The 18,900-nt window shown below is 37.9% G+C and overlaps 3 protein-coding genes across 3 annotated transcripts in view; 1 reads left to right on the top strand and 2 right to left on the bottom strand.

The window, feature by feature from the left end:
• Positions 1 to 18,900, top strand: part of LOC134817522 (importin subunit alpha-3-like) — a 75,305-nt gene that overhangs the window by 12,116 nt on the left and 44,289 nt on the right. The window lies entirely within an intron of this gene.
• LOC134817390 (decapping nuclease dom-3-like) lies at positions 6,809 to 7,840 on the bottom strand. The gene has a single exon (XM_063826529.1). It carries the CDS (start codon positions 7,838 to 7,840, stop codon positions 6,809 to 6,811), a length of 1,032 nt encoding a protein of 343 aa, XP_063682599.1.
• On the bottom strand, positions 9,800 to 14,405 carry LOC134816484 (excitatory amino acid transporter 3-like). The gene is made up of 10 exons (XM_063825343.1): positions 14,290 to 14,405; positions 13,836 to 14,000; positions 13,523 to 13,654; positions 13,131 to 13,291; positions 12,075 to 12,173; positions 11,759 to 11,860; positions 11,467 to 11,620; positions 10,882 to 11,039; positions 10,455 to 10,651; positions 9,800 to 10,349 (listed from the first exon to the last, which is right to left on the bottom strand). The coding sequence occupies exons 1-10, from the start codon at positions 14,393 to 14,395 to the stop codon at positions 10,211 to 10,213; spliced, it is 1,413 nt and encodes a 470-aa protein (XP_063681413.1). The 5' UTR covers positions 14,396 to 14,405; the 3' UTR covers positions 9,800 to 10,210.

The raw sequence follows: 18,900 nt of genomic DNA, 5'->3' as shown, positions 1-18,900 counted from the left end.
GATTTTTGCCGGATTTCAGTTTTTTTACCGAAAAAAAATCAAAAAAAAATTTCGGCTAATAATAAACAGGGTAGCCTGAATCGTGGAAAAAAGTGGTTTTCAGAAAAACATAGAAAAAATTTCGACTTAGATAATTTCGGTCCGTGACGTACCTCCTGTATCGGGAGCTCCTGCTTCCGAGCTCGTGTTGCAAAGGGGAGGCCTGCCTTCCGAGATCACATTACTGGGGGGAAACCTCGAGTCCAGAATTGTGTATCGAGGGGTAAGTGCGGACTTCGAAAAACCGAAAAAAAAATTTTCGGCTAATAATGAACAGGGTAGCCTGAATCATGGAAAAAAGTGGTTTCAGAAAATCTTAGAAAAAATTTTGAGTTAGAAAATTTCGGTCCGAGTCGTTCTCGAGACGTACCTCCTGTATCGGGAGCTCCCGCTTCCGAGCTCGTGTTGCAAAGGGGAGGCCTGCTTTGCGAGATCACATTACCGGGGGAAACCTCGAGTCCAGAATTGTGTATCGAGGGGTAGGTGCGGACTTCGAAAAACCGAAAAAATATTTTCGGCTAATAATGAACAGGGTAGCCTGAATCATGGAAAAAAGTGGTTTCAGAAAAACTTAGAAAAAATTTTGAGTTAGAAAATTTCGGTCCGAGTCGTTTAGTTCTCGAGACGTACCTCCTGTATCGGGAGCTCCCGCTTCCGAGCTCGTGTTGCAAAGGGGAGGCCTGCCTTCCGAGATCACATTACCGGGGGAAACCTCGAGTCCAGAATTGTGTATCGAGGGGTAGGTGCGGACTTCGAAAATCCGAAAAAATATTTTCGGCTAATAATGAACAGGGTAGCCTGAATCATGGAAAAAAGTGGTTTTCAGAAAAACTAAGAAAAATTTTGACTTAGAAAATTTTCGGTCCGAGTCGTTCTTGAGACGTACCTCCTGTATCGAGAGCTCCCGCTTCCGAGCTCATGTTGCTTAGCTTAGGGGAGGCCTGCCTTCCGAGATCGAATTACCGGGGGAAACCTCGAGTCCAGAATTATGTATCGAGGGGTAGGTGCGGACTAAGAAAAAACCGAAAAAATATTTTCGGCCCCACCTCCCTGGGCTAGCCCCCGGCTATAATCGCAACCTTGGCAGTATTAAATTAGAGGAAAAGTGAACCTTATTACGAACAGTAGCTCTAGTATTTATCTTTATCACGTTTTATGATTAATATTATGATCCAGTTTTGTGCAGACAGCAAACTCCTGTCTTGCAAAAAAATCCAGTGTTATATATATATAATATATTATATTATATTATATTATAATATGCTCGCATGCTAATCAGGGTACAGTTGTGCTTCTGATTGTGACGAAATATGAAGGTCACGTGTTCAGGGTAGCTACGTAATTAGCTCATTACTGCAATCACGTGACTCAGCTCTAGACGCCAGACGGTGATTAGTACTGTACTAGACAGTACCTGCCTGCGAACAACCCTATTAAGCACCGCTCGTTGTAAGTCACGTGACACAATGATACTCATACCTGCATGACAAAAAGGGAATTCGCACAAACGCGCTCAATCAGGGGTCTGGCAATTGGCATATGCCAATTAGATATCATTTCTGATAATTACTCGTCTAGTGTCGTGACTCGTGTCTACTATTGTTACATTTTGTCTGCTACGTACTCGGTACTGCTTGTTTAAACAATGTCTAGTAGTAAATCTAAAACATCGTCCGTCTGGTTGTTCTTCTCAGAAGAAAATGGGACCCCTTATGCAAGCTGAAAGAAGTGCTCGATGAAGATTAAGCGTGGAAATACTATTACAATTGTGAAATTATCATACTATTAAGAAATTTTAATGAACTTGCTACATGCCTATCATAATTATGACTTTTATTTGGTTGAAAATTGAACTTAGCTAAAAATTAATCGAAAATATAGGTCGAGCGCGAAAACTGTTAGTTAGACACTATTTTATTGTGTAATTCCACATGATAATGACAAAAGTATAAAAATAAGAATATAAATTTAAATTTTCCGGCAAAATCCGGCTGCCTTATATTTCACTCTGAAACCACCGGTTCCGGTCCGGCAAAATCCGGCAAGATCCGGTCCGGCAGCCAAAACCCCAATCCGGTCGGTTCCTAGTCCCAATATAATATGAAAAACCTTCAAAGATCTTCAGTAGAAAATGATAGAACAGATCAAAATTCAAAAAGTATATATTTTTTGAATTTCAAATATTTGGATGAACCATCAAATTTAGTGTCGTAAAGAGAAGAATATTACAAATAAACTGATTAGATGTAAGATGATAACGTCATAACAAAATTCGTTTTGAAATAAATCTCTGAACTGTTGCTCAGCAGCAATCCATTTTAAAACACATCATTATTAGCAAGCTATGCCTATAGCGATAAATACGAAGGGCCGGGTCAAAATGGCTCTTTCGACTTTCGTACGATAACGCATATAATAAGACAACACACGAGGATTTTAAAAAGCAACAAAAAGTCTTGGATATGCATCTTACTAACGCAGAGATATTGTGATGACAACATTTGCTTGCCTACAGCACGGATATAGATCTAGACAGAGCGAGTGAGTTGGCTAGGAGCCACAAGCACTGGAGCTGGAGGGAGGTGATACGACACAAACGGGAGTTCATCGGTGCAGGCCACCGATTGAGGAGACCTAATCAAGTGCAACTACAAGTAAGTACACTGTACACTGTACAGCACAAAACAGTTAAACGGTATTTGCGTCGGAGGAGTGTTTAATCATGGGAAGGAGATAGCTCACAGCATAGGATCATTGGACTGTGACAAAGTCACATCCGGTCTAGGAGAGCTACATTTTATGGGTTAAGTAAATACCAGCGTAGACTGGTCAAATACCAGTGCAGACTGGTCAATTACCAGTGCAGACTGGTCAAATACCAGTGCAGACTGGTCAAATACCAGTGCAGACTGGTCAAATAACAGTGCAGACTGGTCAAATACCAGCGCAGACTGGTCAAATACCAGTGCAGACTGTTCAAATACCAGTGCAGACTGGTCAAATACCAGTCTAGTGCATACTGTAAAGGTCATATTCGTGTGATGAAAAGATGTAAATTGTGACTGGGCCGCTGAAGTTGATAGAGCTAAAGCAAGTTGATTGAATTTTTTTAAAGTACTGTAGATGAAGCTTAAATAATGTTTCAAGCTTAAATAATGTCACAAGCCGAACGTAACAAAATGAAGATCAGATGCTTTCAATGTTACCTTATTATTTTTATTTATTAAATATAAAGACGTATCCGAGCAGCTTAAATGTCAGAATAAAGAAAGAACTAGCCACAAGCCAGTAATACGAAGATTGAAGGTGCAGCTATAGTAACCACCAGATATGGTTAAATTGCTTGCGATGTGGCTATACTCCCGCATAGCCATTGTGCTACATGTAAAAGAGGCAGTAAGAGGACTGTGTAATTACTTTACACACTAAGACAGCTGTACAGGGATAATCTGCAGTTAACACACAGACCAGTGACTAATACTCTTGCGTGTCTAGGTAGCAGGATACAATTAGATGTGGCTCTTTGGACAGGCTCAGAACGGGCAGATAGGTATGGTGAGATCATACACTTTATACCGGCATGGCTCGATTCAAACTCACCAAGTCCGCAAAATAATGATAGTGGGTCTTAAATTTCTATGTTTAGGAATGCTTTTATATAATTCATCGCCATAGCGACCGATTCACCGAAGCTGCTGTATTCTGATATATAAGGCATTGATCTAATAAGCTAATAGTTCTCACTGTCCTACACGGTAATGTGGTAATGGTTGCAGCGGCAGACCATTTACAAACCATTATTGCCACCTGGGTAAGATACTGTATCGCGGATATCTTTTAATTATAAACCAAAGATAAAACAATGGACATCACTGGAAATATGTATTGTTCATATTGTAATGCTAATGGAGTGGTATTATAGGAATTAGGATTTATGTATGTTGGGAAATTTACTTTTAGTTTTACACGGAAGCAGACTTTATTCTTCTCGGACTGTCCATTTTATTTAGGGGTCGTTCACATATTACGTAATCAGCCGAGGGGGGAGGGGGTTTCCAAATGATTTGACACAATAGCTATGTGTAAAACTGATTACGGAGGGGGGAGGGCCAGGGTGGGGGTAAAAATTGTCCAAAACGTGATTACGTAATAATATGTGAACGACCCCTTACAGTTAGTGGAGAGTGGAGACCCTCATTTTATTCCCAGTAATCTATTAATCTGGAAAGACTAGAACTTGGCAAATTAATGAACTTTCTACTGAGCAGTGAGCATGTGCGTTATGATTACTATGGATACTGTGGCAGTAATTTGTGTTCAAACGTAACAAATGTTATACTAACTCAGGATGTCAATCTCCAGTTCAGTTTTTCCAGGTTCATCGAAAATTATTTATCTAAACGAATGTCTCTGCTCTATCGGCTTGCTCTCGTGCCTAATGATGCGTTTAAGGGCGTCGAGCAATAACAATCCTCTTGCAGGGGATCTGCGTGACATAAGGCTCAAAATAATACAATATGCATAATCTCCAAAATAAGGTCAGTTCTTTTAACGCAGTGGTCACTGGTCACGGTCAGTGGTCACTAGTGCTCTAGAATCTAGATGGTCTAATAGTCTTTACTCGTTACTAGTCTTGTAGAGTTGTTTAAGGCTCGTGAGTTTATAGAAGGACTTGTATTGTGAGTTGTGGGTTGATAACGGTACTACGTCTTGTAGACATAGCTTCATTGTGCCTACTTTTCAAACTAACGATTCATATAAGATGTAAAGGTAAAGAGGTCTACTCGAAGCTAAAGAGGTCTACTCGAGGGTAAAGAGGTCTACTCGAAGGTAGAGCGTTGTAATGATATATTTTAAGAGAAGCTGGATCTTTAGGCCCGCGACGGTATAGTATAGCGCTTTGCCTGGCCCTGGTTAGTCACATGTTGTCTAATACTGGAAATATAGCGGGGGATTACTTCTCACATAACAAGCTTGAAACTTGTAAGTAAAACGGTGTTAAATGAGTTATGGGCAGTATCCAAGAATCCCGTCCCAGTCCGCGGACTAGTTCGTGCAACCACTTGCACTCTGCGGACTACTTATGTACAATATATGGACTGTGTATATATTTTATATACACAGTCCATATATTGTATATGCAGGTCATATGGTTGGTACAGTGGTCCGACGGAAGTGTGGGCTTAATGAAGGGGCTGGTACTGACAGTGGTGATGTTGACGATTATATTGATCGAAAAATATTAGTTATTTGTTAAATTCATTGGAAATACACAAAAGTATTCCACTCTAATCAGAGAACTATTCAACCCTATTAACTATTCAACCCTGGTTACTGGTAACTAAGAAGGTACTTTTAAGATATTACGTCAAGTCATACTAGTTAGTAATTAATGAAGCTATACCTGAACAATGAACATCACATCTTATTATATGAGTGGTAACAAAGTTCCCAATTTATCATCACCATATAAGATGCTATTTCAGAATTACAATTGATTAGGTATTTTGGTGTACAATTAAATGTAATCTTGCCTCACCTATCTTCCTCATCTGTGCTGCAGTCTTGAAGGTGAAGCTGGGAGAACTAATTATCATCAATGTCTTTATCTTGAAGTACTCCACATTTTCCCTGCTATTTATCATGGACTCTGTGGACTTTACTCCGTTGATTGTGACCTCATACGTATCTTGTGTTACTTCAAGTATGATTTCAATCTCTATTCCATCTACCAAGTTCATCGGTAACTTATACCGCTTACTGTACGTTCTGGCGTATATGCTTCCATACCTGCTGGAGACTACCAAGTAGTTCAAGTCACCCCCCAAAGCTTCCGCTGCGTAGTTCATCCGTAGTTGCAATATCAATGGTACGATGTCATCATCGTATAGGAGAACTTGTGCCTTGCTGTTAGTGTTACTTGGAGTTGAGGGCGCAGCCTTATAAACTCCAGTAAACTCAAATCTTGAGCCTACAGTGACAGGGAATATTGGTTGTTTAACTTTTTCAGTCTGCAACGGGATCTCTAGAAAGTTCTTTGAGCTTCCAAAGCCAATAAATGCAGTTAATCCAAGTATTACTATTAGTACTAGCATAGCGTCCTCCAGTTTCTGCTTGCAGGAAAAGAAGCAGACGAAGAGGAAAAGTAAACGAATCTATCTGCTCTCTCACGAAGGGTGCGTTACTGAGCTCAGAGTCTTAACAATACTATTAAGGATCAGTAAACACATGACTCGTTACTCCCTGACACGAGGTGTTTTAATCTTTGTCAATAATATTGGTAGAGCTCATGACCATGACGTGACCAGTGAGTAGCTGCTAGATGCTAAATACTTGGTTCCAGTTCAGAAACTACAAATCCCTCGTCTTACAGGTTTGTTAAAGAGCTAGTGAGAGTGAATATAACGGGACCATATTATATATTATTATATAATATACTAGAAAGGCCGTCGTAGGTATAGACTGCGTTGAATTCACGTTTCAGGAAAAGTAAAAGATTTTCTTTGTGGTTCAAATCGGAATATGTACATTTTCAACCAAAATATCAAACGGCTATAAGTATAATACAGAAGTCATAATCTAATTTATCATGCCAGTAACTGAAAAACAGCAAAACATTTATGATAAAAACAAAAATTTGTCAAGTTGCAAGATTTCAGAAAAGTTTTAATTTGACAAGAATTTAAGTGAAAAAGTTGTTTCTTACGCTACATAATTTTATAAGAATAAGTCTAACAGTTCGTTGAGCACTTTACACAGCTTGCTACTTTTAAACTGGGTGTTCCAAGCTGAGAGCTTCTACCTGTCTTACCAGATCATCTTCTTTTGAACCATCTATAAACTGCAGATACCAGCTAGGCATGAACTTCTGTCCCTGAATCTCCAATGTAATAATTTGTCTGCCTCTACCTCCGGGGTATTCAAGTATCCAAGTTTCATCACCATCTGGAATAGCGGTATGCATCCAGTCGATGACATCCCCTATGAAACCAATCATGGCATTTGCTTCATGTGCCTTCACATACCTCCCTGGAACTTGGGCCATGGAAATCTCAGTTGGCTTGCTATATACCATACCTTGCTTATCCTTCAACCCATAGTACAGGACATCAACCTTTCCTAAGTGGGACTGTAGCCAAGCCAAAGGGATCTTCACATTGAGCTTGTTAGCAAAACATGTCTTGATCTCCATATGCTTTCCGTCGGGTGTGACAGCATCAACTTCGGCACTCAGCAAGAAATTTCTATTGCCTATCTTTCCTTTCAGCATGTTGTAGGTCGCCTTCGTTCCAGCCTGTTGTTCCATAACAAACTCCTCAAATTTTTTGCCCCAGTATGAATTCTGCATTCCCCAGGCATCCCACTTTTCTTCCTGTTCCAATTTTCTGATGTACAATTTCCCTTTGTATTTACATGCTTCAAACTTCCAAGGGTTTTTGTATCTGTTATGATTAGTGTATCCTATATCTTTCAGTACTCCTCTTTGAGTTATAACATCAACATCGGATAAGGATTTCTTGCCGTCTTTGCTGCCATGGATCCACTTTAAGCCTTTCTCCCATTGGGGAAAACTCGTTTCCCTGGAAACATCTACCGCTTTTGGACTGTAACCTTCATTCAAATTAAGAGGAAGTTTGTATGTTTTTAGAGTTGGGATCTTTGCCTTGTTGCAGTTGATGAAGTCCCCATCTTCACCGATAGAGAAAGTGCCAACTTCAGTTGGTTGGTAGGAGGTGTAGTTCTGTAATCTTGAATACTCAGAAGTTGCCTTGATGTCGTAACGTTTAGTTACTCCGGCCATACCTGATAAGGTTATGTGGTCACGTTTTATAAAATCGTATTGAATGAAGTAAAAAATAAGACGTATCAATGTCAATTTATAGTTTTACCAATGATAATAAAGTTTTGACTCCGGTTAATAAAGAGTTTATGGTGGCAAGACTGCAAGAGTTACCCGATATAATATAATATCGAGTGTTCTCAGCGACAAAACATTTCATACCTATTCAATCCCGGGATTCGGAAATCCCGACCAAAAATAATCCCGGGATTCCCGAAAATCTGGGGAAAAAATCGGGATCGCCGAAAGCAAATGCCGCCCATCTTTAGGTCCCATTTTGTGTAATAAAGGCACGTCCATGCCATGACCCAACTTTTAATTTTATGGTTGTAGTTGTACTTATTGACTGCTTAAGTTCAATAGTACAATTAAAGCTGCCTCATCAAGTCACTAGAAGATATCAATGTCGTCTATATTTCAGATAGAGATATCAAATTAAACACTTCTTGTCTGATAAAACTTTTGTTAGCGTCCGACCAGCTGTTGAGAAGGTCCAATCAACGAGAGATCAGACCAAATCAACTGAACAAAATCGCGCGTAACTAATCAAACACGAAACATACATACAACCAGCGCAATCAATAAAACTGGTTGTGCGCGCAATTAGCACTGAGCATGATCAAGCAGCACGTGCACGTGCGGCGTTAAATCTCAACTTTGACGATACGTCATGCTAACAGTCTAGTCATCAACGTCCGAAAACCCGATTAACACTACCGTGTAATTAAATTATATTGAACAGTCAATTCATCGAAAATTTGCAACTATAACACAAATATTTAAAATTCCCGAAAACCGGGAATTGACAAAATTTCCGATATTGGTCGGGAATTTTTGACTGAAAATCGTCGGAAAATTCCGGGATTCGGGAATCCCGATGTTGGGATTGACTTCACTAACTTGTATAGCAATATGTGCGGTGCCACACTTTATGAGCATTTAGCAGGTACGCACAATGCGATGTGGAACAAACATTAGCAGCCTTTTGAGGAGACTCAAACTAAAAACGAACAACAGAGAAATGAGCATAATGTGCATAGCGAGCATTATATATGGATAACAACGTCAGCATGGAAATATTGAGTCGTTTGCAAAGCAACTCCGTTTGGCTGGCAAAACGGCTGTCATTTATTTTAGGCTCTTAGAACAGCTGTGAAATAATTATAATAACATAACCATACATTTTGTGATAAAGACCGATAACTGATAAGGGAGTCTAATTATACCGTCAGACTGGTCAACTTCATGTCAAAACTATGCGTGCTGTAATGAAATATTTATAGTCAAGGTACGCACAGTTGTTGCAACTATTCGGGGATTCTAAAAATAGAGATAGCGTATTGCAAATACAATAAATTTACAAAGTACGGAATCAGTATTCAGTATTGAGTGCTACTGATAATTTGCGTTTATACTACTTCTGTACTGAGAAAGGTTACTGCAGAGCTCGGTACATGCCCTCCTACAAGGTTTCAGATTATGCTACTTGCACTGTGCGGGTTATATTACCATATTTTGTGCAATGTGTATTCTGCTGTTCAAAATGTAACATACATAATGTACACATATTGTATCCGAAAAAACTTATCCATATCATCAATATAAATACTCAATAGCAACTTTCTCGGAAATTGTAGCGAAAATAAGAAGAAAAAACACACGTTAATTAAAGGCTTGAAAGGCTTGATAAAGAATTAACACAAGCTTAAACTTAAAGCAAACGACATTTACATTATAATGTCCAAACGAGGATTGGACACCCTACATTCTACAACATGATTTCACATTTCACAAAGATCATACGTGCGCTTACATTCGAATGTTTGAGTAAAAAAAGCTTTATAAGTAGGTCGTGTCAGGTATCACAAAGGAAAACATGTCCTCCCTCATAATTATTCATGGTAAAAAAGTAAACAAATCAAACAAATAAAAGTATCCAACTCTTACAAAAAGTCATGTGTTGTAATACTAATACGGCAGTATATTCTAAATTATCAGTATTTATTATTTATCGTTCTTTAGACCGTTTTTTGTTAATCTTTGTTCGCTTTTCTGAGCAGATATATTTTTCAAAGAAACAAGAAAGAGTGAAGAATAGTTTTAAGAATCAAGACTATCCGTATCATTTTTTTAAAGGACCTTTCTCTTTTTTGATGTTTATTTACATTTTCTTACATAATCAGTCACTAAGAAGTATCGCTAGTCGCGACGTTACAGTTACGTCAAATCATATTGTTTTTATCTATATTTTCAAAATAAAAAGTCAAATCGAGGGTCCAACAAAAAAAGGTTCTGGTGTATGTCCCCTAAACATTTAGTGACGTCATCAGCTTAACTCTTCTCTCCCACCATCTGCAGTTCAGTATCCTGATCCATCTCGGCGAGCTCTTTTGAGCACATTGACTGTACGACAGCACAACCCAGCGCATCTCCCATAACGTTCGTCATGGTACGGAATCTGTCCAAAAACCTGGAAAATGGAGCTTTTATGTGAAACTGAACATTTAGCGTTTTTACTGTGTTTACGCTGTTAATTGACCATAAAAAGGTTATAACATCGGATGTACAAACTTACCAATCAACAGTTAAGATCACAGCCAACATATCAACAGGTAGTCCGACAGCGTTGAGCACCATCACCATGGTAACGAGACCAGCAGAGGGAATACCAGCAGCTCCAACAGCAGCTAGAGTCGCTGTTAGTCCAGTCACGATAACTTGACCAAAGTTCAGGGATATGCCTTTTACTTGAGCGATGAAAAGGCAGGCAACCTGGTAGATAAACACATGGAGTTCAAGAAACTTTTACATAAATTCAAATATGTATAAGGGATTCAATAAAGAGTGTTCTTAGTTTTTGATGGATCCAATTAAATCATAGCAATTACAGGTCGTCGTACTATGTCAAGACGATATTTTGTTCAAGAACAAAGCAGGTAAGCTATGAAAACCAGTGTTGAATATTAATATTACGAAAGCAGCTGAACTAAGCTGACACCCACCGCTTCATAGAGCGCAGTACCGTCCATGTTGATGGTTGCTCCGACTGGGATGACGAACCGAGAAATTCTCCAAGAAATTCCATTTTTCTCCTCCACACACTTTAGAGTAACTGGCATTGTGGCGCTGCTGGAAGCTGTTCCGAATGCTGTTGCTAACGCTGCGAGTGGGGTTTATTTCAAAACACAAAACTGGAACACGGTGCGAATGCACGATAATATTTTTAAAGTATGAGAAAACTTATCAGTTTCGGTTAAAAGCTTTAAAAATTCAAATGAAATAAACTTTCTTCCCAATTACCAATAATTCAGTTTATTGGCAATGTTATTAAAGCGAATTATAATTGACTTGAAAAATGAAAAGAACTCTGTCAAGTTGTTGACATGGATTTGTACACGTCATAAATTAGTTAAAGAATTGTTGGGGCGCTACACCAACCCTGGAAAGATAATATTTATCGATGATACGAAATGGCATGGGGGTTTCAACTGAACTGTTTGTGCTCTTTCACAAAAGTTTGCACTTTTCATGACCCCAGAAAATTTGAAAAAAATTTGAAAATATTAAACTGCGGTATAAAAACTAACCTGGTAACATGTTGTAGTAATATGGGATCGGATTGCTGCGGGTAAAAGCGAAGAAAATACTAGGAAGAATAATGAAGAAGTGAATAGCGATTCCAACGAGCACTGTCACAACATACAATCCCAATTGTGCAACCATCTCTCCAAAGTTTTCAACCTAAATTTGATTAAAATTAGTCTGGATTCACGACCCCATCGTAGAAAGATTGACTCAAAACTAACCATACTGTTCACTGTAATAAAGTTGAATGATGGGCAAATGTTTACCATTCAGAGATATCTTTAAAGTACTTACCCCAGCAAACTGTCCAGCGATAAGAAAGAATATACCAATGGGAGAATACCACAGTATAAGAGTGACTAGTCTCATTGTCACGTCATTAACTGCCTGGACCACCTGGGCAATTAGTTGGTAATTAATCACTTTTTGCATTTAAAGAATAAAAATGGTTCAATACTGGGGTGGTTAACCTTATAAATAAGGTCAATAACCCCAGAATTAAACTAATGTTTAAAACAATAATGAACCGTTAAATTTGTATTGCAACAAGTTATATCTTCAAAACATACCCAGGAATTATGAAATGCCCGCCACGTGCCTAACAACTAACCTTCATAAGCGGGGCAGATTCCTCGGGGTACAGAGACATAATCACCCCGACTACAATTGCGAACACTATCACTCCTATCATGTTTATTCCGGATTTGAACTGTGTGCAAACAAATTGCTGTTAGAAAAGTAGAAAGATCATCTCGTTCTTAAGATGATTTACTATTCAAAGAGTAATCGAAATAGGATTCTATTTGAATAGTAAATTCGGGATTTTGGCAGAAAACAGACCACAACTAAAATTTTACTAAGATCACTAACTATTATAATATTGTATTATTAAGGGGGCCGGGGGGGGGGGGGGGGGGTCTTCATCAAAATTCTCTCGAAATCGACTTTATAGTTGTTTCTGATAGAGGGGAGTGATATCTACCAGCTGCTTTTGGTCCCATAGAAAAATATTGTTCCTAGCCGAAATTATCGCTGGTCAAAGGTCAGCGCTTATGTGTAATTGTATTGCGCGAGCGATTTTCAATCGCGCGTTCTGAAAATCGAGTCTAAAAATCTATCTTCTCCTACATTTTTTGAGCAATCACCCTCAAACTTTCAGGATATGTTCTTAGGATCAGTTAGAAGAGAACTCTAGAGCCAGAATTTTGAGATAGGCCTTTAAAGATTTTTAATTCGATTTTGAAAATTTTTGACCTCTAAAAATCAAGGTCCAAGAATTTCAAAATCAAATTAAAAATCTTTAAAGGCCTATCTCAAAATTCTGGCTCTAGAGTTCTCTTCTAACTGATCCTAAGAACATATCCTGAAAGTTTGAGGGTGATTGCTCAAAAAATGTAGGAGAAGATAGATTTTTAGACTCGATTTTCAGAACGCGCGATTGAAAATCGCTCGCGCAATACAATTACACATAAGCGCTGACCTTTGACCAGCGATAATTTCGGCTAGGAACAATATTTTTCTATGGGACCAAAAGCAGCTGGTAGATATCACTCCCCTCTATCAGAAAGAACTATAAAGTCGATTTCGAGAGAATTTTGATGAAGACCCCCCCCCCCCCGGCCCCCTTAAAATCGAATGACTTGTGCTGTTGTTAAAAAAGACGGACCTGTAAGTTTCGCTTTAGATATTTTGATCCATCGTCCCTGGTTATCTCAGTGAGTTCAGTCGCGTCCTTACCGAATGTAGCCTCAACTATGTTATCTGGAAAAGCAGCTCGCAGCAAGTCCATGATTGTGTCGAGTGTGTTAGTGTTCTCGTTTATTGTCACTGAAAAGTAAGAGGATCTTATGAAGAGCTGGTTCAAGGACCAAGGTTCAGCGAAACTTAGCTTTTGTGTACTGGATTATATGTTACAAAAACGTTTCTGGAGCGTGTGAGATCCAGTCATTCGATTCTTAGTTCTTACTATATCTATCGTTTCAGTTACATCTATCATACACTATCCAGTCATATTTATCATTCTTGGTGTCTGAACCCCTCCCCGCCCATCGAGCTAACCTCCGTCTTTGCTGATGAAGTCGCTCTGATCTCCTGATCCTGGCCTTATTATGGAAACCAAGCAGAGTCCTAGGATTGCAGCGATTACTGTAGTGGAGATGTAGTAGGCCACAGCAACACCGCCGATCTTTCCTGAATGAACATTCGATTCCACAATAAGATGACACAATATATCAATAATATTATATTACATAATATGCATATTGCATATGCATATTGCATATGATATTATGCAATATAATATATCGTATAATATGACGATTACCGAAGGAATACATGCACGTCGGAAGATCTTTCCACAAGAATAGCTTACCACAAGATTTAGCATTTATATCTCCTAGTCCCGTTATGACACTGGCAACAACCAGAGGGAGTATTATACATTTTAACATGCGGAGGAGAATTTCGCCCGGGAACTTGAGAAGTACCACAAGTAAGTCAGTTGAGTAAGGAGTATGATCCTGCTGTATGATCACACCTGCGGGGTTTGTGTTAAATTCCGGCATATTACCTTCTATAATTCTACATTCCAGCATATTACGTTTTACAACCATTTCACAAAGTCATTACTGGACATTACCTTATAAACTTATGTACAGTACATACAATTAATAGTAATACTGTATTATACTATTATTACTAAGATTAATTCTCGGCTGATTGCAAAATGGTATGGTGTGTATGTATTATAGTATTGTATACACCATGGTTTGGCAATCAGTGCGGAGAATGAAGCTCTACCCAACATTAAAATCAGTCAGACCTACCCAAAATCAACCCGAGGATAACGGCAACTACAGTAAACACGAAGAGCTTATCCTTCAGGATAACTTTCCATGTTTTGTCGCAGATACTTTTGAACGTAATATTCATGATCCTGAGACTGAAAAGTGAAAGATTGTGTAAAGGGAGATTCGAGGTTTCCCAAATGCTTATTGTTGGTTTCCGTATCTAATCACGAGAGGGATAATGATATTGATAAGGGATATTGATATCTTGTACTAGAAATATACCAATAACCGCGACCGGTAGTATAGGTACACTCAAATATATATCATTTTGTCAAAAATAATTGTTGAAAATGCTTTGTATTAAATTATTTCCAACAACAACTAATATTTCAACCTATTTAGTAGTAGTATGGGGTGGCATGCATGTGCCTCGATATGATATTAGAAACATTTATCATAACATATTGTAATTCGACAATATCAAACAATTATGGTAAAAAATCTAATCAACTATGTCATCTCTCCACTTAGCTCTTGTTTATTTCGTTTTGAATTCCAAATAATAATAATCATAATAATAATATTTACATATTAGCAAATCGGTACTGTACTCCGGGACTGTTGTTTACTAGTAGTAAAAGACTGACCTAGCAAATACTGTCAACTGAAATGATACAGAGGCTGTTTCACAAACACAGCTTGTTTCATTTGAATAGTATACAAGGTATAAAAAATATTATCACTTCGAGATGGCCATTGGCCAGGCCTACTCTCATGCTGTCTATATGTGATGATTAACTCTGAAAAACTAGGGACAACTGGGGAATGATCCCAGAACCTCGAGATTTCGCGTCTCTTGCTCTACCAACGATATCACGTTGTACGTGTAATGTAAATATAGTGTGGATAAATGCGAATATATATTCTAAATAACTATAAAAAATATGTACAAAGACAAATAATTACGCAACAAATGATTTATATAGCATAATCGCACGCAGCCTAGTTGCTCAGATCTGTTTCACATTGAAAGGTTTATACAATTTGCATTTTAATTTTACACAAGTAGCAGGAGCAGCAAGCATTGAATAAAACAACATGATAGTGATTTAAGTGAATTTGATTGATCCTTAATTAAACTAAAAGCTGATTGGCTGATCACTATCACGTGTCCAATGAAACCTATGTCACCTCCCAGCCAACTGATTTCCTAACCTTGAAAATGTGCAAGGATTCAGAGATGTTCTCCTGAACATAATATAGAGAGTGATCTGATAAGGTTGCAATAAATATCCCAAAACAAGAGAATCGCTTTTGCCTTTCTGTGGCATGACTCCAACAATGAGGTTTGAAAGTTTAAAACATTCTGATCAGTATTCATATTGGTTGCTTATCAAAGAAGTAAACACGTGTTCTACTATATTTTACGATTTTGCACTAAAATGATTCGATTTCTTTGTTGAGAATTACCTACTGCTCTAATGCAATAGAAGCACTAGCGGTGCTAGCTTATAATTGCTGTAGGTGTTCAGTTTGAAAGCATACACAGCGTGGAAAATCGAAAAAAGAAATACCGAAAAAAGCAAGATAGTTTGAACATGATGTACGGTGAGACGAAATAATTCAGACTTAATTACGCTAATTTAGAGTTAATACATTGTACTCAGTGAAGATTTTTCCCCAAGCGCACCGAAGGAAACCCACTGACTACTACTAGACATTTTGCTGAGACGCAAAACAACGCCTGAAAATAATTCAGTTACTGCGGAAGAACGACCTTGGTCTTGGGAGAAATGAACTTCAATCAATGACGATCGAGTTTAAGTTTTCAATTTTCATTCGTCATCCAAGGACACGAGACACAAAAGCAAAAGTACATTTAAAGAGATGTCGTTACAAGGTTCGCCTTGCACTAATAAAAGGTGCTAACAGATTTTAGAAATTCAATATGTCTTAGTCTAACGTGTACGCTCTTTCTTAGAACGTTCAGAATAATGAATATGCGTATATAATAATATACAGCATAATTCAATATAATAGCTTACTTTTAATATTATTAACTTGTAACTCTTGAATTTTTACCTCAATATTGGGATTACAGTCGCTTACAGGAAGCGACTGATTTCGTTCCTTGAAGTCGTGCCAGATATTATGCAATGAACTTTTATGATATTTATATTAGAAATTACGTTAATGTTATATCGTAATTTGTGAGCATCTTTAATTCAAGTTTTAGCAGGGCTGCAATTCCCGGGGGATGGGAGGGGGGATGATCAAGATTTTTGGCCAAAAATTTAAATTTTCTTTGTGGTTTACTACAAATAATAACTTACAAACTATAATTATGATCATTGCATTGGGAAATCCTGCTTACTGTAGAGATCTTTGATGTCTGATCTGTAAGGTGCCGTGAGCCGTCCAATAATTCTAGAAGTGCTTCTATCTTTCTATACATAAGAGAAAGATGATTTCTAATTGCTAAAAATTCATAATTTTAACTTACAAAGTTACAAATTTTCTGACAGGGCTCAGCCCCAGACCCCTGCCTCCAATTGCCAAATCAGATTCCCCCAAGTTCAAATTCGGAATTACGACCCTGAGTTCGAGTAAGTTATCACTTATCATCGACTCATAATCCTTTGTCGAAAATATGAAATGAGATAGTGGTCCCATGTCTTTAATCATACAATTTTATTTTAACGGCAAACAGACTGAAACGCTAACGGACTTAATCCCGAACTATCACGGCCAGGATAGACTTAAAACGGAATTAAGCATATAAGCTCGTGATTTGAGGCGAGTAAATGAATTAAAATCATCCCATGAGTAATTGAGTAATGATGTGCCTATCGGAATGCGGATTAGATCTCCAGTACCACACATGACATGATCACAAGAACCTAATGTGATTTAAAGCAGTAATTGTAGGTATTTCAGATTTTATTTTGAGGCAAACATTTTTATTCTGTAATCTGTTTTCGATTCGTAACCAGATGAACATTTCTTTTTCAGTTTGACGTGCTCTTCCCATTATCTCAATCTAAGATAGATTTAAATAAAAATGTTAAATGGAACTTCGATAGTCACTAAGGCACCTACCATTGCATGTACACATAGTCTAGATTGTATACAAACCATCAGAGGTGATATATGATTGCGGTGGGTGCGGACTGCAAAGTCACACTATTGCCCTATCACCGCACTTTTTTTGGGTAACACAACTCCTGACATCGACTCCTGTCCGATAGCACTATTTACTTGTGTTTGAAGTGATATCTCAAAATTGACACATAGAAATTCACCCAAACTTGCACAGATTATTCGTCTTAAAGCTATCTTACTATCTGGAAAGGTTCAAGAAAATCTTAGCGTTGGATCTCCAGATATATGCCTTGGAACCACTGCAAACCACCGAATTGAAGATATTTTTTGTGTTTAAGGTGATATCTCAAATTTTGCCCATAGAAATTCGCCCAAACTTACACAGATCATCCGTCCGGCGTCCTATAACCATCATACTTTATGGAAAGTTTCAAGAAAATCATATGGTAGGATCTGACATAAACTATTGTCCGAAAAACCTATTTTCGGAGTCGGACAGGGGTCGCCCAAGATATTTTTTGTGTTTAAGGTGATATCTCAAATTTTGCCCATAGAAATTCGCCCAAACTTACACAGATCATCCGTCCGGCGTCCTATAACCATCATACTTTATGGAAAGTTTCAAGAAAATCATATGGTAGGATCTGACATAAACTATTGTCCGAAAAACCTATTTTCGGAGTCGGACAGGGGTCGCCCAATCCTTTTTTTGCACCATCGGCCGTTATTTGTCCTATCAGATTTGTGTACTTCAACTTTAACTTGGTATCGCTCTGTAAAATGAGATAATAATCATAAATATGGCCACACGTTTTTTATGACGTAACATTAACCCATCGGATGGAAAAATAAATCAGGAAAAACATGTACAGAAAGTTCATTATTACTATTATCAGATAGCAACTAGCAAGTTGCATCGACTTTTCATACTATCGATATATTTTGATAAAAAAACAAATGAGGGCGAATCTTGGCAAATGAACAACTTATCAAGCTGGATCCGTAATCCTGAATCCTTTGACAACAGATTGAAATTAAGTCACTTTATTTTAGTCACGTTATATACACAATGTGTTGGAAATTTGAATCTTATATTGTAAAGTTATCAAGTTATAATATTGAATACTCTACTTCAATTTGGCTCATCACCAGCTCAACTAGCCCCAGCCATCCTGCCCATCCAATTGTAAAACCTTCTATGAGGATAATTCTATATATAGGTTTGTAAATCTTGAATTTTCAGAAAACTCAGTTTAAGACATTACGTAAGACACATTGTAAGTTAATTTTGATTTCAACAAAAAACAATCTTGACCGTATAAAGGAATCGAATCACAACGGAACTAGATCGAATTTGGGACTAAACGGAAATAAATGATATTTTTTATTTTACCCTTGCCAGAGAACGGGCAATGATTACATAAGCGTCAGGTATCTTAAATAGATAACCTTTTTTTGGATAATATTCATATGGAAATCCTAGTTTCATAACGATGAGAGTGACCTGAAATGGAATCAATCAGATACTCTGTTAATCTAACAGAT

Source organism: Bolinopsis microptera, chromosome 6, assembly GCF_026151205.1.
Source record: "Bolinopsis microptera isolate Bmic1 chromosome 6, MBARI_Bmic_1.0, whole genome shotgun sequence".
Taxonomy (NCBI): domain Eukaryota; kingdom Metazoa; phylum Ctenophora; class Tentaculata; order Lobata; family Bolinopsidae; genus Bolinopsis; species Bolinopsis microptera.
This window is presented reverse-complemented; position numbering and strand designations above follow the sequence as displayed.

Excerpts from the sequence above, each read along its gene's own strand:
- LOC134817390 (XM_063826529.1), bottom strand. The coding sequence starts at position 7,840 with ATGGCCGGAGTAACTAAACGTTACGACATCAAGGCAACTTCTGAGTAT.
- LOC134816484 (XM_063825343.1), bottom strand. The coding sequence starts at position 14,395 with ATGAATATTACGTTCAAAAGTATCTGCGACAAAACATGGAAAGTTATC. Across the intron at positions 14,001-14,289 it reads TATCCTCGGGTTGATTTTGG|GTGTGATCATACAGCAGGAT; the intron begins GTAGGTCTGACT and ends CAAACCCCGCAG. Across the intron at positions 11,861-12,074 it reads AATCTGCCCCGCTTATGAAG|GTGGTCCAGGCAGTTAATGA; the intron begins GTTAGTTGTTAG and ends CTAATTGCCCAG.